This window comes from Fukomys damarensis, unplaced genomic scaffold (assembly GCF_012274545.1).
Source record: "Fukomys damarensis isolate Sample0158 unplaced genomic scaffold, DMR_v1.0_HiC HiC_scaffold_37, whole genome shotgun sequence".
NCBI classification, from domain to species: domain Eukaryota; kingdom Metazoa; phylum Chordata; class Mammalia; order Rodentia; family Bathyergidae; genus Fukomys; species Fukomys damarensis.
This window is the reverse complement of record NW_022900949.1, coordinates 43,240,206-43,260,120: the sequence shown is the minus strand read 5'-3', so window position 1 is coordinate 43,260,120 and position 19,915 is coordinate 43,240,206. Positions and strand designations below refer to the sequence as shown.

Here is a 19,915-nt window from a genome sequence, read left to right as displayed (position 1 = left end):
TAGAGGTGTAGCTAAGTGGTACGGTGCTTGTTTAGCATATGCAAGTCTTTGGAAGTGATCTTCAGCACCATAAAAAACAAAAATAAAAAAGGAGTGATGTGAGAGGGAAAAGAAACTTCAAAAACAAAGGAAAAAGAAAACTTGTTTGGGCAAAAGTGAAGGAATTCATTGCCAATAGACCTCCCTTGTAAGAAATGTTAAGTTATTCAGAAAGAAGGAATATGATGTATGTCAGAAACTCATATCTACATAAAGACAGGAGGAAAATTTAAAAATAAATAACTGAAGGTAAAATTTTACAAATAGCTGGGTGTCACAGCACATGTCTGCAGTCCCAACTGTTTGGGAGGCTGACATCAGAGGATCACTTGAGCTCATGAGTTTAAGTCCAGCCTGGGAAATGTAGCAAAAACCTGTCTCAAAACCCCCCCACTTTAATTATTTAATTCCTAATTATCTAAGACTGAAACTGTTAAACTCCTACAGAAAAATCTAAGAAAGAACTTCTTAAATGAGCACGGCAGTGGGTGCCTGTTGTCCCAGCTATTCAGGAGACTGAAGCAAAGGGATCACTTGACCAGGAGTTCTGGGCCAGCCTAGGCCACATAACCAGATCCAATCTCCTAAAAAGAAAAGAAGAGAGAAGTAAAGAAAGGAAGGGAGAGAGACAGGGAGTAAGGAAGAAAGGGAGGGAAAAGAGAAGGAAGAAGAGACGAAGAGTGGAGAGGTGGGGAGGGGAGGCGAAGGGAGGGGAGTGGGTGGAAAAGGAGCTTCGTGACATTGGCCTGGCAGTAATTCTTTTAATGACATCAAAAATATAGCAGCCAGAGCAAAAATAAACAAATTGTATTGCTTAAGATAAACAGCTCATGGTACAGCAAGGCATAAACAACACACAGAGTGCACGCCTGTAATCCCAGCACTCGGGAGGCTGAGGCAGGAGGATCGCTGTGCGTTCGAGACCAGCCTGGGCTACATAGTGAGTTCCAGGTCAGTCTCAACTACATAGTGAGACAAAAAATAAAAAAAAAAAAAAAAAAAAAAAAAAAAAAAAAAAAAGCACACAGAATAGGAAAAAATTGCATGCCATACATTTTTGTGCCATACATTTGATAAGGGGTTAATATCCAAAATGCATGAGGAAAACAAGCAGCACAGTGGCAAGAAAGCAAATAATCCAGCCTTAAAATAAACAAAGGACACGTAGAGACATTTCTCAAGTGATGGCAACAAATGGCTAACAGGTGTATGAAAAGGTGCCCGACACACTACCCATCATGTCAAGGCAAATGAAAACCACATCCTTTGTAACACTTCACACCTGCCAGAATGGCTATTATCAAGAAAGACAAAAGACAATAGTGTTTCTGGAGATGTGGAAAAGAGAGCACTTACATACTGTGTAGGATGTAAATTGGTACAGCTGTTATAGAAAGCAGTATGGAAGTCCCTCGCAATATTAGAAGTAGAGCTATCATACATATGATCCAGCAATCCCATTTCTTGGTATATATCGAAGGAAGTGAAATTAGTATGTGAAAGAGATATCTGCACCACCATGTTCATTGCAGCATTATTCACACCAGCCAAGACAAGGAGTCAGCCTCAGTGTCCATCTATAAATGAATGGAATTTTAAAATTGAGATAGGTAGATAGATAGATAGATAGATAGACACAGTGAGTGAGATATTATTGAGCTGCTTTTGTTGCAACATGGTTGATCCTGGAGGACATTTATACTAAGTGAAATGGACCATGCAGAGAAAGATAACTGCTACATTATCTCACCTACAAGCAGTATTTTTTTCAAAAAAATCGAAGTTCATAGAAGCAGAGTGAAGGACACTGGTTGTCAGGACCAGTGCAGGAAGCAGGGATGAGGAAATGTTAAAAAGGTACACTTTTGGGCCAGGGATTTAGCTCAATGGTGCCGCTGCCTACCTCACAAGTGCAAGGCCCCAAGTTTGATCCCCAGTACAAAAATAAAGAAAGAAAGCAAAAAGAGGTACAAAGTTTCAGTGAGAGTAAGTTCTGAATATCTATTGTATAGAAGAGACTATAATTAATAGTAAATTATTATATACTTGAAAATACAAGAGATCTTAGAGATACCACAATACAAAAAGATAATTGATGTGGAGTCATGAAAATGATTTAGATGGTACATTTTATGCTATGTATAATTTAAAACAATTTTAAAAATCAACTGTATTTTATACACTAGTAACAACTGGAAAATATAATACTTTAAAAATCATTTCCAATAACACCACAAAAACAAATACCTAAGAATAAACTTAATATAATAACTGTAAAATATACTAAAAACTATAAAACAACACTGAGAGAAATTAGAGGCTTATCCAAGTAAAAAAATGCAAAATTCATTAAATGAATGGCAATATTGTTTATGATTTTCTATAAGATATGACTTTTTGTAAAACTGCAAACATTGATTCTAAAATTTATTTTGAAATGTCAAAGACTTAGAACAACCCAAGACAATCTTTTACAAAAACATAAAGTTAAAGAGCTTATCCTCCCTAATTTCAAGATTTACTATAAAGCTACAGTAATCAAGACAATGTAGTGTTTATTAGGATAAACAAGTAGATCAATGAGATATAATAGAATCTAGAGTAAGCCACCAACTTATGGCCAACTGATTTCATGCAAGGGTGCCAATATCATTTAGTGTGGGAAAAGGAAGTCTTTGCAACAAAGAATGCTAGAATCACTGCATACCCTTTTGGGAAAAGGTGACTATCAAAGCTGGGTGTGGTAGTGCAAACCTGTAATCTCAGCTACTTTGGAGGCTGAAGCCCAGGTCATCCTGGGCAACTTAGTGAGATCATGTCAAATTTTTAAAAAATCAATTTAAAGGGGTTAGGGTGTGTATATATAGATCAGTTCTCCCTGGGTTCAGCCCTCACTATGGAAATAATTAATACTGACTCTTGCATCACACACAAAAATTAAGTCAAGAAAACCTGAAGACCTAAATGTATAAGCTAATGCTAGAAAGTTTCCAGAAAAAAAATTAGAAGAAGAGTGATACTCATGGAAATGAGAAAAGGTGGCTTCCAGGGCCCTTCCATCTATGGGGTTACCTAAGTGGGGTGCCTGCCTTGCTACCGTGGTTGAGTAATGACAGAATGCACAGCATCTCAGAAACAGCAGATACACAGGCCTGCGTCCAGCACTAGGGCCCTTTGTGCAGGGATGAGTAAAGACCAGCAGACCCTTCACTTGTCCTCCCACTGAAATTACAAGAAGGTTGACAACCAGTCAAACTCTTCTCAGATCCTCTGAGATCTGATAAATGTTTACCTCTAAATGTTACTTCATCTCTTTTCTTAAACTTGAAGGGATCTTTCAGGGGGGGAATATCCTTTGTGTTTGTTTGTTTGTTTTGTGCGGGAGGGTTGTACCAGGGATCAAACTCAGGACCCTGTGCTTGCCAGGCAGACACAATACCACTGAGCTACATTCCTGGCAAGGGAATATCCTTTGTGGTGAAAAAATTTATATGACATTCAAGAATTTCCTCAGTTTTTACTTCAAATTCATTTTCTTCAATTATAGTCAAGTAAAATTAAATCTTCACTAAAAAAACAGGCATATGGTACAATCCCATTTTATGAAAGTATTTCTATCTTTCCTTCTATCTGTAAAAATGCACAGAAATATGTCTAGCGTGCTGTACCAGAAATGTTAATTATGGTTATATTTGAATCATAAAACTTGAGGGAATACTTTTATTTTATTTTAGTACTTTTCTGCAATGCTTAAACTGTTTATAGGGAGAATATACTATTTTCACAGAAAGAATAAGGTAAATTTTCTTTAAAAGAAAAAAACTTAACATCTTGCCAAGAGCCCTCAAAGTTTATAGCTTTCATTTCTACTTTCTCCCTCCAGCTCCCCTCAAGCTCTGCCATTTTCCCCTCTCCTATTTTCTATCTCCCACCTTTCTCCTTCCCCTGCTTTTTCCAGATCTAGTCACTCTCTCCCAGGTTGAGAATGCCCCATCTCTTCACCCCTCACTGCTGTATAGAAGGAGAAGTGGTGGATTCCTCCCCTTCTTTCTTCCTCCTCCTCTTCCTCCTCCTCTTGGGGTGGGGACATTTTCTGAAGATTTTGAGGCACTTGGCAACTCCTCCTCCCTCCCCATAACCCCTCACATCAGCAGAAGAGGCAAGAGTAATAAGGTAGAGCAGGCCAACGGAAATGGAGCACTGACCCAAATGTTGCTCTACAGCATTCACCCATGGAATTATGGGGAATGGAAGAACTTGAATCTTGTTCTGGATTCCTTCACATCCCCATGTTCTGCCCCCAGAACTTTTGCCCAACACATCACCAACATTCTCTTGGATAATGAGGTTCTGTCTCAAGGACCTGCTCAAATGGGAGAAGGCATCCTTCAACAGAACTGCCCTTGTGACAGGATTATTCCCCTCCTTCCCATGCTAGGATTGGGGAACCAGAAGGCACAGAAGCCTGAACCACCCCCTTGCAAGCCACTGAGACCCATGGTTTGGTAAGAGAGAGCCAGGCCAACATAGACAGCCTGAAGGCTATCTTGTGATTTTTCACAGGACCAATGCAAGGGACCAATGAAAGGGTGGAAGTGGAGCTAGGATCTTTGAACAAAGCCACAGGAGGAAAACCCACACTTAAGTCTAAACTCCGGCTACCCAAGCAAAGCACCTGGTAGTCACAGTCATGGAAAATCATTCACCATGTTGGATGGCTCTGAGGGAAATCTCAAAGACTGACATCCTTCATCCTCAGTCCCCAGAAGGAGTAGGGATTTCCTTTGAGAACTTTAAGATTAACGTATGCAGACTCAGCAGGGACCCCATGCCCTTATCCCTTTCCCAGGTAGACTTGCCAGGGCTATGAAAGATATAGATTTGTGGCATTGGAGAGGATAGCTAGAGATAAATCCAGGTCACTCAAGACTGGGAGGACGACTTGGGGTCAGGGAGCTGGTAGGGCATGGTCCTTGTCGTGTAAGATACAGATTGAGAGTTTAAGAGTGAAGGCCAAGATGATGTTGCCCACCACACCATAAGGTTGAGGGAAGAGTGGCCATGTAATATGAGGGTAGCAGACATGGAAGTCATTCCCACAAATGTGGAGGCAAAAGGAAAGGGGTAGGGCAGGCAGACAGGTGGATTGGTCCTTAGGAATTCTATACCCACTTCTCTTATACCTCTCCCAACCCCCAGATCTCTGGCTCTTCCCCTAATATGGTGACAGGGATAGAAGCAGATTCTTCACCAAATGACTTTTGTACCTTTTTATCTGTGAACCATGTTCATTACTACTTTTTAAATATATTTTAAGGAAAATACCCTAAGCCATGCAAAAAATGGTTTCTCTCTGGGTATAAGGGGATCAGAACCCAACTTGGCTTCTCTAGGGGTTAGGGATAACTAGCAAATGTTCCCTGGTCCAGATTCACAGGAAGACCCAGAAAAGGCCCCACTAGAAGTAGGGTCTAGGGCTACCTCTGCTGTGGGCAACGGCATCCTGGTGTCCAGAGCCAGGGAACTGCATCCAGGCCTGAGTTACACAGGGCTGTCATCAACTAGTGGATTCTTAGCCACATGTAAGATAGAAGTCACACGTGGGCGGGTTCTTGAGCCTGCTGACAACCGTCATCATTACCCATCCTCTTCTTCAGGGCTTTCTAAAGGGAATGATCCCCGTAGGGGCTTTCAAGATGTTTCCAGTCAACTGGTGGTTCCTGCTCAATTCATATATAAATCATGAATTGGCAAAGTGTAGTTCTTTTAACGTTAAATGATAGCCAGTGACTCTCAGTTCCTAGCTTGCCACCAGAGCCAGCAGCTACCAGTAAGCTTCAGTAATTCTTCTGGCCCCTAGAGATGGCAGCTCCCAGGAACTCTCCATTACTCTCTGCCATTCTCTGCTGCTAGTCACCTTCAGTGCTGCCAGCTCCTGATGTTGACTGCTTTAGGCACCAGCAGCCTTTAATGTTACCCGTTCTTAGTATACCAGCTCATCCTGCTCTACTCAAGACAGAAATCACAAATATTTAAAACTATGCCATCTGGAAGAGGCTTTATTAGGACTTATGTTGAAGCATATGGGGGGCCAGTGAACGGATTGAAACCTGTAAGGGGATTGGAGGGTGACTTATAGAGGGAAAAACAGGCAGGCTAAAATGTGTAGTGTCAGACTTGCTGTTTGGTCACGAATAAGGGAGAGGGCCTTGGAAGATCTAACTGAGGAGGGCTACAGAGACAAAGCATCCAGAGAAGTTGCAGTGTGGAGTCATCCAAAGCTTTCTCCAGCTGAAATAAATATCTCTGGGAGAAACTCTGGGACCCCTGATGCAGCCAGGCTGGCTTCAAGATGTTTTGTTGTTGTTATTGTTGTTGTTGTCATTTAGTACATGTTTGTAATGCAGTATAATGATGCTTGTTTTGAGGAACATGCATATAAAATATCGACCATTTTCAATTACTTTAACCCCTCTCCTCCTCTAGTCTCCGTTCCCATCTCCAATAGTTACCTTCTAGTTTCCTGCACGATGTGGGGGGGGGCAGCCACAGAAGAAAAATGAAAAGTATCTCTTAGCATCAGGCTCCTCTTCTGTCTCTGGGCCAAGAAGCTGGAATAGAGACCATTCCAACAAAAGTGCCAAAATTGGCAAAGAAAATACAGGATACTTAGAAAAATAAAATCTTTTCATGTAAGTACATCCTAAACAATGCATGGGAGTGAAGTAATAAAAAAAAAAGTACTTACTCTCTATGACCTTTGTAGTTAACTGAGGTTCTACATTTTATCTGTCATCCCTACGTCCCAGATGTTGGCAGAGGAGGAGAAACTCTTCTGCAGTTTTTCTTTTTTCTATTTTATTTTTCTGCGTCCACGTTTTAAATTATTAACCTAAATTTTCACAGCCTCATCAGCCTATAGATGCAAATGAAAATCACAAGTGTCCTGACCTGCCCATCTCCTCCTGCAGGACCTCGACCTGCTCAGCTACCACAACCCCTCCAGACGCCGTCATATTCCTCCGGTTCAGTGTCCACTGTCCTCTAGGCCACACGAGGGCGGCAGTAGTCAGCCCTGAGCCATGTGGCTGAGACTAGGCCTTGGCGCCCTCTGTTGGTGAGCCCCAGATAGCAAACATGGGATATTCCCAAAGACATCGGGCTCTGCTGCTGGTCCATACTTCTTGCCTGGCTCAACAGCGGAGGTCTTCTTTAGCTGCCTTCCCTGCTTCATCCACATTCCTCCTCACGAGCTCTGCCTGGTTTAGTATGTACCATGTGAGCAGATGACATTCAGCCCCTAGCCCCCTCGTAGTACCCTTGTACTCAATACTCTGCCTGGCTCTGTGCTGACCAACAGTTCCTCCAATGCCAGGTGTCCAGCCATGGAAAAGTCCACCGTTTCCTGGGGTGACAGTCACTCCACACCATCTGGTAGGCAGGGCCTCTGGGAAACCTTCCCCTGGACTGGCAGATGAAGCTGGCCACATAAACCTCCTGCTCTCACTCCAAGAGTGTTTTGGTCAGTTTGCAGGGATTCTATTATGGTTTAGATCTAAAACGTCTCCCCAAACCTCATTTCAGAGGTTGGTCTGGGAAGAGGGAGTGGTTCACTGGGGATGTGACCTGGACGGGTGGATTCTTGTCCCATATTCCCTTCTTTCTCAGTTTTCCCGCTGCCTTGGCATAAACAGTTTCTTTCGATGCTGTTCTGCCTTGGAGCAGCGGACCATGGACTGAATCCTCTGAAAGCCAGGAGCCAAAATAAACTTCTTTAATTTGCAGGTGTCACATATTTTCCTGTTCCAGTGACAGGAAATCCAACTAATACAGGCTCTTTATACAGGAGGATGGTTTATTCATTTTAAATCTCTCCACCAGGCAGGAATGGATCCACCTTAATGGCTGCCAGCACCAGATAATGAGCAGAGTGCACCAACAGTAACAGAATGAAAGTTGAGGGTCCAAGGAGGCATGAGGGGCTTCCCAGGGTCAAGTGAAAAGAGCAATTTTTTAAAATAAAGACACTTTATTTACAGATAATACAAAATAAACCACAAGATGAACTACTGTGCAGAGGGAGTAATGGCCCCCCCAATAACCACCCTTCCCATCCCGGAGTAACTTATATAAAAAATTTAAAAGGCCCTAGGAGGTGGGAGGGGCTGGGCTGGAAGCACCTTCGCTGACTGGGGATTGGGGCCCACACAGTCTTCAACTGCCCCCTTTCCAGGGTAGAATAGAACTGCCTCTCTCCCCTCTGACCCCTGGACCTGACAAGCAGGGGACACAGGTGGTGGTGATGACAGAGGCTCTCTAGCTAAGGACCCTGACTTCTGACTTGTAAGGGGTAGAGGGATAGGTGAGTAGGACCTTGAGGGCAGGCATGGGGTGGTGTTATTGCAGTGCTCCAGCCGACTTCCTCCTGGCTATGGATTTGGGTCTGCGCTGGGTTCCAGGAAGCAGCCACATCAGGGCAGGAGTATAGTATCTTCAAAGTGATGATGTTGTTGAGTCCACCACTTCTCGGCCATTGCAGACAGTGGGGACAAACTGGGAACCAGATCCTAGGGAAAGGAAGCCAGAGGTTAGGGCTGACCCTGAGGTCTTCCGTGGAATGCAGGCAGCAGGGGAGGCAGGACTACAGAGGGAAGTGTCCCTTCAACATCACCCGCTTATGTCCAGTATCATTTTGAAGACACCCCACCTCCATACAAGGAATCTCAGCAGCCTGAGGAATGGATCATGCCTGGGGAGCTGGAGTGGAAGGGGTCCCAGGCGGAGAGGCGAGCTTAGGGTGCTGACCTTGGCCAGTGCTGGAGCTGGCCCTGGTGGCGGCACTGCCAAAGCGGCTGGTGGGTGCCCGGTGGCTCACCACATTCTTCTGTGGCTGGAAGAGGATGATGTGCAGTTTGGGTGCAAAGAGACAGCCCAGCACCACAGATCCGCTGAGGCTGACTGACACGCACATGGTGGTAGTCTGAACCTGCAATGAGTGAGTGGGTAAACAGCTAAGGATTAAATGTGTTTATCCCAAAGGCCTGGTCCTGGAACCAGGACCCCCTTTCCCAGGCTCTTCAGGGAAGGAGTGGAGGAGAAGCAATCATCCAGTGGGCTTTGGTGCATTTGCCAAGCCCTAAAGGATTCCCAGAAGGATGGGCACAGTCCCGGCATCAGCCCCAGTGGACTGTTTTCCAAGGACACAAGAGTCCCAGCTGTGGAAGAGCACATGCAAGGGTGCACATAAGTATAGGAGTTTGTGCATGTGTAGAGGGGTTAGAGGTATGGAGTGCGTGTGTGTAGGTGCATGCATCTCTGTGTGGGTATAGGCATGTGCATTAGTGAGTGGAGACAGGTGTATGTGCAAATGTTTGGAGGTAAATGTGGAATCTATAGATATGGATGCATGTGTAGATAGGGAGATGTGTTTGTACCAAGTGTGCCAGAATGTGTGCACACTTTGTGTGCATGTGGGGATGTGTGTGTCTACACATGCATAGACACATGTGTCTGGACCCAAGTATGTACCTGCATGCATAGTTAAATACTGTGTGTGTAGGCCCTGGGTAAGTCCTTAGCTGTCTAAGGACTTGTAATTGGCAAGAAAATGCAAATCATATGCAAATGTGGGCTGAGTCAGAGCAGATTCCCTCTCCAAACCTGGCCTCCACCACCCAAGCAGGTGGCTCAGCAAGTGCAAGCAGAGCAGCCAAGCATGGTGATCCCTGGCTCATCAGCACCTTGCCACTTCTGTCCTGGGAAAAGGATCTTTGCCAGGCCTTTTCCACAGTTTTCTTGCTCCTTTAAATGTTAAGATTGTCAGCTCAGACCCTCATCTACACTACCAAGCTGAGTAACCTTGAATAAGGGATTGACTGTCCTGACCCTGTTTCTTCATCACTCACTCTAGAATATGAGGATTAACCCAGATGATCCTCATCATTCTGAGCTCCGTTCAACAGTCACCTCTCAGACAGCCCTCCCCTGAACACCCCATCTGAAGTAGCCATAGCCCCTTGCAGCTGCAGACACCCATGAGACACTCAGTGCTAGCTGGAACCAAATTTGCTTGAAAGCAACTGAGTACAGTTTATCACTTGCTTTAACCTTTGTCACTCCTACACCCTGCATTTCCTTTCTACTCTTTGCTTTACCTTTCTGCTTTCCTTCATCTGTCTACCCGCTCTCCAGCCAGCTGCTCAGTGGAGCAAGGCAAAGCCCCAATTCACTGGGGCACATTTCTGTGTCCCTGTTTCCTCCCAGATTAGGGGGTAAAGACTGAGTCTTGACATCTCTTAACTCTCTCTAACTTGGGTTCCCCACATACCTGGCCATTTCCCAAAGTCCTACTCAGCCCTCCTTCCCTTAGCATCCACACAAGCGTGGGCCCAAGTGAGCATTTAACCTCCTAGAGCTTCAGTTATCAGTAGATCAAATGAGACACCAGGAAACCAAGGGTCCAGGGTCTCACCCCTCCCTCCCTCTTCTGTGGCAGGCAGCTTACCCGATAGTCACTGGAGGTGACATAGAAGATGGGCAGGAAAGCCAACCAGATGATGCAGGTGGTATACATGGTGAAGCCAATGAACTTGGCCTCGTTGAAGTTCTCGGGGCACTTGCGGGTCTTGAAGGCATAGAGCGTGCAGAGCGCGATGAGGAGCACATTGTAGGCCAGTGAACCAAGCATGCTCGCATCACGGTGGTTACAGCGCAATGTCACCACCTCCCGCCGTTCAGGGGCCGTCTCTTTGCCTATGCCCGGTGCCTCTACCACCAGCCAGGCGGCCACGATGAGCAGCTGGCCTGAGATAAGTGCCAAGCAGATGGCCACCTGCGAGGCAGGACTGATGAAGCGTGGCCTCTGGGCACCCTCCCGGGCCCCACCAAAGATGCGTGCAATGCGGTTGGTTTTGGTGAGCAGGGCTGAATAGCAGACAGAGAAGGCAGTGCCCAAACCGAGGCGCCTCAAGGTACACACTGCTGTGGAGGGCTTAGCAATGAAGATGAAGGTCATGCAGTAGCAGAGGAAGACACCACCCAGCAGGATGTAGCAGAGCTCCCGACCAGAGGCCTTAACCACAGGTGTAGCATTGTGCCGCACAAAGACGCCCAGCACAAAGATGGTGGCCAGGGCACCCAGGCAGGCAATGGTGACAGGTCCCACGGCCCAGGCATCACCCCAGCGGATATACTCCTGGGGCAGCTCGAAGCAGCCAGTCAGGCTGGCATTGGGCCAATAGCCGAGCCCACAGTCCGCACAGGTGAACTCATCCAGCCGGTACTCATAGGGCTGGCAGGGGATGCAGAGCCAGCAGCACACCTCGCCAGGCTGCACACTCTTCACCTCATTCTGGAGGCAGGGCTCACTACAGCGGGAAGCAGGTAGGGGGCCAGCTGAGGGGGTGGCCCAGGGGATGAGGCTGGTATCGAGGCTCAGGCCTTCTGCCCAGTAGCCCACCTTCTGGTAGCGGTAGCGCCCACCGCCTGCCCGCAGGTAGGTGAAGATGTTGTAGCGGCCAATGCCATCACCAAAGCGGTCGAAGCGCACCTCGTTGTCAGTGTCAGTAGGGCGGAAGGGGGCTGGGATAGAGAAGGAAGGAAGAAAGGGTTGGACTGGTGGGTTACCCTGATGTGACCTCAACCCTCACACTCACATGGAATACAAACCCAGAATAAAGGCCACTTCTAGCTCTTTCTCTCCTTGTGCCAACCCTAAAGCCCATCCTGACCCCAACCTCCCTTTCTTTTCTTTTTTTTCTTCCTTCCTTCTCTTCTTCCTTCCTTTTCTTTTTCTCTTTCCTTCTTTCTTTCTTTCCTTTTCCTTTCTTTACTTTCCTTTCATTCCTTTCTCCTCTCTCTTCCTCTCTCACCCCCCACTTTGTCCCCTCTCATCTCATTTTGTGGAAAGTACCAGTGATCAAAGCCAGGATTGCTCTATCACTGAGCTATATCTCCAGCTCCTTTATTTTGAGGCACGGTCTTCCTAAGTTGACCAGGTAGGACTCAAATTAAAAATCCTCCTGCCTCTGCCTCCCTCATTGCTGGGATTACAGACATGTGCCACTGTGCCCAGCCCTGATCATTTTTCTAGAAGTGAGGTTACAACAAATTCTTACCCCTAAATTCCAACATCAAACCTCAGCCTTTACCAATCCTAAGCCTCAAACATAACTCATTCCCCAACCATGACTGACAAAACTCAACCTTACCTAGTCTCTGGCACATGCCAAGCTGGGCACCGAACTCTAACTTTATCACAACACATACCACAGCGCTCTCCCCAAATGTGACAATCCTATTACTGTACTCCTATCAACAACAACCCTAACTCTAGCCCTAACCCACCACCAGCCCTAACCCTGATCCCAGTATAAACTGAATCTCAACTTCAGCACTCCCTTGTAACCACTGTTTTCCACAGAATGGTCATGGCCACTCTCCACCCTGACTCCATCCCTCTCAGAGCTCATACTGCCCGGCAAGTGTCAGAAGCCAGGGCCACAGCCACATCTAGTCCCAGTGAGAACTCAGGGTTCAAGCAGGAGATGATATGATTAAGGCCCCATGGGTGAATAGTGCAGCGTGGATTCAAACCCAAGTCCTACCAAGCCCTTTTTTCCCCATCTAGCCTCAAAGTTCTCAATATCTAACTCTAGCCCAACCATAAATTCCACCCAAGCCTAGCTCTGACATCAATTTAATCACACCCTGGAGTCAAGTCCTAACACCCACCAGATTCTATAGCTCTGATTGTCAATCTTACTGGAATTACAGTTGCCTCAGGTTCCACAGCTTCAGTTACCCAACTCAGAGTCAAATTTTTTTTTGTTCTTTGTTTTTCTGTTTGTTTGGGGTTTTTTCAAGCCAAGGTCTAGTTATGTAGTTCAGGCTGTGCTTTAACTCACTATGTAGCCCAGGCTGGCCTAAAACTGGCAATCCTCCTTCCTCAGCCTCCTGATTCTTGGGATTTCAGGTGTGTACCACCATGCCCAGCCAAAAAAAAAATTTTTTTAATCATTTAGACCACAATGCTTGAGTCTATACCTAACATGCACAGACTTATTTTCTTGTCATTTTCTCTAAACAATACAGTATAACAACTATTTACATAGCACTTACATGTTTTAGATATAATAAATAATCTAGAGATCATTTAAAGTATATGGGAAGACAGGTATAGGTTATACGCAAATAAACCATTTCCTATAGGGGATGAGCCTCCTCAGACTGTGGCATCCCTGGGGGTCCTAAAAACAATCTCCATGGATACTGAGGACAACTTCCCTCTTGGTCTCAAACCTGTGCCATGCTTCCAAGCTCTGTCAGTCTAGGCAGCCTCTCCCACTGTTCCACAAGTCTTCCTGAAGCCTAATGATGATTCTGAAACACTCAATTCTTAAACTTGGCATTTTAACTTTTGATTTGAGAATACTTTAAAAGGAAAATCAACTGAGTTTCTCTTTCCTAAGTAGAGGTTCTTCTGATGCTGACCCTCAACCCACCCTGATTTGGACTCTAACTGCTGCCTGAGAATGGGCTTGCAGTCCCCTGGCCTCTGCGCTCAGCAAGAGGAGTCAGGAGATAAAGGGCAAGGAACCAGAAACCCTCTGAGCAGCAGGACGAGGCAGGACACTAGGCTCTAGAAAGATCTCAGAAAGCAGAACCCCAGGCTAGGCACTCTCTCTGCCTTGCAGTCCCTGTCCTGGCTCTGACACCAGCACTCTGATGGAGTCCTTTACTTGCACCATGCTATGTTTTCTTAGCCAAGTAATGGAACATGAAGGCCTGCTCCTCCTATCCTCTGAGGGTCAGCAGGATGAAGGACACTGGCCAGCTCTATTACCATCAAACTTGACGTTGAGCACGAAGTCCTTGTAGAGGCGGCGGCCATTCACAGGTCGCATGGCGTCACAGAGGCGGGTGGTGTTAGGGCAGAGGGTGCGGTGCATGTTGTGCAGTGCATGGGCCATGGCATACACTGCATTGACCACAAACATGATCTTAGACTCCTGTTCAAAGGGCACAGCTTGCAGGGAGTGGGTGGCACAGTCTCGCTGCCGGAAGCTACAGCGGAATCTCTGCTCCCAGAATTCACGGAACCAGGGATTCCGGCTGTTGTTCCAGGGGTCCAGGCTTCGGAAATAAGAGGCAAAGTCACTGATGGGGTAGGAGGCCAGCTCGATGGTAATGGCGCCCTCAGCTGCCCCCTCACTGCCTTCCACAACACTCTCCAGGGCCCCCCAGCCATCACTGGCCACCCAGGTGAAGCTGGCATTGAGGCGCTGGGTGGCAGCGAGCAGCTCACGGGCATCCTCAGAACGGGTAAACAGGACAGCAACACGAGCACTGGGTTTCTGCAGTAGGGCTCGTACCACCCCCTCAAAGGCAGCACGACTCATGGCACGGCCCACCTTCTCCGAGGTCGCCACGCAGATGTTGCGGGCACGGGCCTCTATCTCGAAAGCCTCAATGCCTGTCTCACCATAGTCACCCTCAGAAGCCACAGTGGACACGTAGGTCCAGTTGAAGAAGCGGAGGATCTCGGCCATAGCCTTGGCTTGGAAGAAGTCAGGGGGCACAGTGCGGGCAAAGTAGTCATAGCGGGACTTGTCACTCAGCTTGGCACTGGTGGAGGCATAGCTGATCTGTGGGATCTGAAATAACCGCAGGAGGTTGGCCACCTGGTCAAGGAGTGAGTAGAGAGGGAAAAGATCAGGACCAGGTCAAACAACCACCAGAGACCTCTAGCAAAGCTTGGGACCAAGTGTCCATAAGGTCAACCCAAAGTTCCCCTGTCTCTAAAGGCCCTCATCTAAACTTGATGAGTTTTCTACCTGGGGTTTCTGACTCATCCCAAGGGCTAAGGGTGCAAAGCCAGTGCCAAACCCTGGGGTCCTGAACCACACCTATACCAGACACGTGGCAAAGAAGCCTAGGAAGGCCTGAGGTAGACAGAAGTTGGCACTTGGTTGCACCAGGGACGAAGGAAGTACTAGGCAGCATCTGGGATGCCCAAGATTCTCATGCTCTGTTCTTGTGTGGAGGTAAGAAACACTTTCCCAGCATCAATCCTGATGGAATGATGTGGAAAGAAGGAAAAGGCTCCCATGAAGAAAGACACAGATCCAAAAGCCCAGTGACCCTGGCTACCCAAGGCTTGGTCTCCACTGGATGTCTAAGCCTGGCATTAAAAAAAATCACTCTGCTCCACCACTGACTGCCTGACAACCCATCTTCTACCCTCAATTCTTGAGTAGACTCCAGCCCAAAACTTGAAAGATGGTAGATAAAAGAAATCAAGGTATGGCCACAGGAGAGGTTTAAATCCTCTACTATTAACTAGAATGTAGGGAGGGTCTGACTCAGACAGGATGAGGTTCTAATGCCCTTGCCCTCACTTTCTACCTCTGTACCCCTACAGTTAGAAAAATCTCCTTGAGTCTCAGCTTTTCATCCCTACCTTATAAGTCAGCTGAGCAGATGAAAAGTGGTAATGCATAGGAGACCACAGCATCTGGCACATGGAAGCTGATAGGAATTGGGCAGGCAAGAAGGGACAAGAATGAAGAGAAATCATGGACAGACAGGTGCAGTCTAAGGTTGAAGGAATGGCCTTGTACTGTCCAGGACAGGGAAAAGCAGCTTGATCCTGTGGTATGGGCCCTGCTATAGGAAGCAGGCAGCTTGGTATGGGAAGGAGGTAATGGGGCTGTTGTTCAAAAATGCAAGGGGCCATGAAGGAAACTGTGGAGTGCAGAGGTGCTGAGAAAGCTTCTCTGAAGCCTCTGAAACCTCAGTGGTAGGAAGTTGCAAACCCACCCCTGCCCCAGCCAGGGCTGCAGATGGCAATGTTGGCACAGCCACACTTATAGCTGGGACTAGCAGGACAGATAATCCAGGCCTCTCCTACCCCACAAGCCCTACTTCTGCCTCATTTCTCCATAGGTGATGCTCTCTGCTTGCCTCATAAAAGAAGCTGAAGCTCCTTCTGAGGCCTCCCTTCCAGCCCTCAGCTTGGATCTCGGTTCTGGCCTCACTGTCCAGCAATCTGCACTGGGCACCGGCAGGCAAGGAATTGGGCAAGAGCTGGGGCCCAGTTATGGAGCAGGAGCATCCCACCTGAGCCAAAGCAGCAAGCAGTACCCAAGGTACAGTCAGTGAACAGCAAAGAGAAGTTAGCAGAGCCAGCACCTGCTGAAGCACAGTAACAGAACACCCTATGCTGATATGCTGACCCCTTTTATGGGAGAGGTGGAGGTTCCCTTGCCCCCTCAAATCCTATACTTCCTGAAGACCCTGAGATAGAGTCCTTTGAGCCCCATGCATATTCTACTTCTTTTCCTCTTGGATTCCCTGACTCCCCTACCCCACGGCCATTCTTAGCTTCTATTGGTCCACCCCTCTCCAATCCAGGGAGAGACAGTCAGATAGATTGGGCTGAGATTTCTGACTTCAGCTCTCCCTGTTGCCACCACTTTGACTTATGATATGCTTTTCTTTGAGCCTCAACCTCTTCATCTATAGAATGGGTTAATACTGTAACAGCTAATACTGAGGGTGCCTTTATGACCTGCCAGGCCCACTGACACATGCTTTGAATGCGTTGCCTCATTAAATTTCCACTACAAACCTAAGAGGAGAAAGTATTGTGAATCCCATTTTATAGGAGGAGATAATCTTCCCAGGGCCATGCAGTTAGTATATAGAGAAGCGAGGATCCAAACCCACACACAGGCTGAGTCTAGAACTTGGCTATTAAGCCTTTCAGGTTGCTTAACATGAGGGTGTGTGTGTGTGTGTGTGTGTGTGTGTGTGTGTGTTGGGAGTGATTCTTCATTTTTTTTCTTATATGAGTTTCTCTTTCACAACCTCTAGAAATCTTCTATATTCTTATCCTTCTATCAAAAGCTACTGAAAGGAAAGCTGCTGATCCCCTTTCAGTGGATGGTACCTTGGGCTCCTGCACAGCTGGAGTTCTGGGGCACCACCTCTGGCCTCTGTCCCCACAGCCCTTTTGAGTGGCTTTCTACGTACCTGGATGGAGACATCACTGTAGGAGCCGCCGATGACGCCAGTGATAGCAGTGGGAGCGTCACCATGGGTAGCATAAGAGCCATCAGGGCAGATGTGGCGTGAGCCATCAGCACCACGACTCAGCGAGGCACGCACAAAATCCAGTGCCTGCTCCAGGGCATGTGTGTCCTTGGAGCAGCTGTCGAGGATATGCGCTCCAAGGTGCACGCCGGGCAGCAGGTGAGGGTCTTGGTTGATCCGATCCAGTGCAAAAAGCATGGCTTCCAGGCGCTGGATGCCACGATGCTCATTGACAGGACCACACTCCTCTGCTGGGCCACCCTTCTGGTGCACCGGGAACAGCCCACCCAGAACCAGGTCACCCTCCAGGGTCAGCACCTTCTTGGCTGGGCCCTCAGCCACAGCACCCCACAGCAGCAGCAGTACCAGGAGCCCAAGCAGCAATCCCATGGCCCCAAAGGGGATGAATGGGTCCAGCAGACCTGGGTCTCCAGGAGATGAGAGTAGAAGCAGAGAAGGGAAAGAGAGGAGGGAACAGGGGCCAGGAAAGGACAGACAGGAAGAGAGATGAAAAGGGACCCAGCTCCTGCAGAGAAATAGACAGAGGCAAGGAAAGTGGAACCTGAGAGCAGCTGCCCCCCATTTTTTCCAGCTTCCCCTTCTGACTCCACCTTTTCCCACACACCTTTCCTGGTACCCAGGAGCCATGGAGAGGGTAATGTCACTATGCTGAGAAGTTCCCGGGACACCGCCCTGGGTCTATCTCCAGCCTTGCCCCTCTCTGCGGTAGAGATGGGCCCTAGGCACCTATCAAACACAGCAGAGGGGGAAGGAGGCAGGCAGCGGAAGCCCAGGAAGAGAACAGGAGACTCCAGAAATGCCAAGCCCTGTGAAAGTCAAAGGGTATCCAAGACCCTGCACAAACCTCACAGAACCCCAGACCAATACCTGAATCCAAGTCAGAGTTACAAACTCAGGGTTCTAGACCCCATCCTGAGCCTTAGATTTCAGAGATGAGACACTGCTGTCTGGGTATCCACAAGAGAAGAGGAAGTGAAGCATCTGTAGGGGACAGTCTCCAACCATGGAGAGACTGCAGCCCAGCTGACCACCCAAAGGTCATTCGCTTGTTCTTAAAAAGCCATCTTCCACATCTCCTGTGAAAGAACCCTGACACAGCAAGGTAAAGAGGCTGGCCTCAAAGAAGGCACCCAGTGGCTACAGGTTTTAAGTTAGTAGGGAAAGCAAATGCAAACATATGCATGTGTCATGGGTGGGGACAATTCCTCTGGTCGGACTATTCCAACAGCTCTGAGGGTGAGTTCTGGATTCCCTAGCTCTGTGTAAGCGCAGTTTGAGACTTTGTGCCTTGTTTCTTTCACTCCAAACACAGCAGAGAAAGTCACCATTTCTGGCCTCCCCATCCTCAGCCTCAGGTACCTGTCCATTCTGACCCTGGCCCTCAGGGGCCCCTTCCTTCCTTCTACTCTGCATCCTATCATCAGTACCCAAGCTGCCTCCCCAAACATCCACCCTACACGGGCTGTTACAATCACGCAGGCTTAGAAAGGCTAGGAGAGGGATATACATTTTCAGAGCAGGAAGGAAACTGAGGTTGAAGAGACAGGCGAGCAACTAGTTCAAAGACCCCATGTCTTGGCCACAGAGAGACTAGGCTTCTCACTTTGTACACTCAGCTCTCCAGACCTCCCACCGATACCTGGGCAGAGACACTAGGATCTTGTAGACACCCGAAAGAAGCAGCTAACAGAAGAGAGAAGCAGGGATGAAGACCAACACAGATGGGGCAGGGGCCCAGATGAGGCAGAGTACAGGGGAGGCCCGGATGGAGGCTCAGAGGCAGGAAGAGGACAGAACCCCGGAGTCGGGCAGCCAGGGTGCAGGACAATAAAATGTGGTCATGGGGCAAGCAAGCCCAGGAGGCTGAGACAAAGACGGAGGCACAGACAGAAGGACCAGATAACGCTGGAGCGGGAGGAGCCCGGGAGCGCGATGCAGGGCGAGCTTTCTCTGGAGAAGAAAGGCTGGACGCCCCGGCTGTCTTCTAGCTTCCCCAAGCTACCAGAGCGCTGTCTGGATGCCCGGGCCCAGGTGCCCCAGAACTCGAGGGCCTGTGGGGACCCAGGATGTGGTGGGGTCAGGATGAGAAGGTCGGCAGCCACCGCGGCCCCGCGGGTTCACCCTACCTGGCGCGCCCAGCTCTGGCACGGAGAGAATCGGAGTAAAGCAGGGTCGCGGGACTCCGGATCCAGCTTGCTGGCTCGCTCTCCCGCTCTGCGCCTGCCGCCCGCCCGCCTAGCCGCTTTCAATCGTGGCTGCCCCGCCCCCGGCCCCTCCTCCGGTCCTCCCAGCTGCAGGTCTCTCCCTCCCAGCCCAGCTTCAGCCTCTTTTCCGATCCCTCCACAGCTCTTCACGGGCCCGGAGCTGTCCGCTGTGTGGTGCTGAATCCCTGGGCACTCCAGCTCTGCACCGGAGCAGGTGCCTCGCAGGTCCCTTCGCCCCGCAGCCAGCCACACTGCATTCTAGAGAAGCGGAGGTAAAAAGGCATGGGGCAGGGGTGAGAAGGTCACTGAACCAAGAGAACGAGGACAATGCCATGGGTCCCGTCAGTGAGAGCGGAGGAGCTGCACCCAGGTTCTTGAGCAGACATCAGGGAGATAGGTAAGGGGGCACGTAGGCTGTTGCCAATGGAGTACTGGCCTGTTGCAGAAAGTCGGTCCCTGTCTTCATCCACTCTCTCCACTCAGCAACTGCAGCACAGGCCACATATTAGGCCCCAAGTGAGAGCTAGGACCTGAGTCACCAGGAGCAAAAGCTTGGA

At 48.4% G+C, this 19,915-nt stretch overlaps 1 protein-coding gene across 2 annotated transcripts; it reads right to left on the bottom strand.

Annotated features, from left to right (window-relative positions):
* Positions 1 to 7,969: 7,969 nt before the first annotated feature.
* Positions 7,970 to 19,413, bottom strand: Grm2 (glutamate metabotropic receptor 2). Of its 2 annotated transcripts, XM_010625386.3 has the most exons (6): positions 19,281 to 19,403; positions 17,074 to 17,659; positions 13,883 to 14,720; positions 10,544 to 11,619; positions 8,845 to 9,025; positions 7,970 to 8,606 (listed from the first exon to the last, which is right to left on the bottom strand). In XM_010625386.3, the coding sequence occupies exons 2-6, from the start codon at positions 17,521 to 17,523 to the stop codon at positions 8,533 to 8,535; spliced, it is 2,619 nt and encodes an 872-aa protein (XP_010623688.1). In that variant the 5' UTR covers positions 17,524 to 17,659; positions 19,281 to 19,403; the 3' UTR covers positions 7,970 to 8,532. The 2 variants fall into 2 exon arrangements, with proteins under 2 accessions (XP_010623688.1, XP_033615707.1); XM_033759816.1 differs by lacking the exon at positions 17,074 to 17,659 and having other exon boundaries at positions 8,085 to 8,606; positions 19,281 to 19,413.
* Positions 19,414 to 19,915: the final 502 nt, after the last annotated feature.

What these genes read in the sequence shown, in the direction of transcription:
- Grm2 (XM_010625386.3), bottom strand. Translation starts at nt 17,523, where the DNA reads ATGGGATTGCTGCTTGGGCTCCTGGTACTGCTGCTGCTGTGGGGTGCT. An exon ending in ACAGTGATGTCTCCATCCAG is followed by an intron (nt 14,721 to 17,073) that starts GTACGTAGAAAG and finishes CTCCTTGACCAG; the next exon opens with GTGGCCAACCTCCTGCGGTT. An exon ending in CAGCTCCAGCACTGGCCAAG is followed by an intron (nt 8,607 to 8,844) that starts GTCAGCACCCTA and finishes TCCTTTCCCTAG; the next exon opens with GATCTGGTTCCCAGTTTGTC.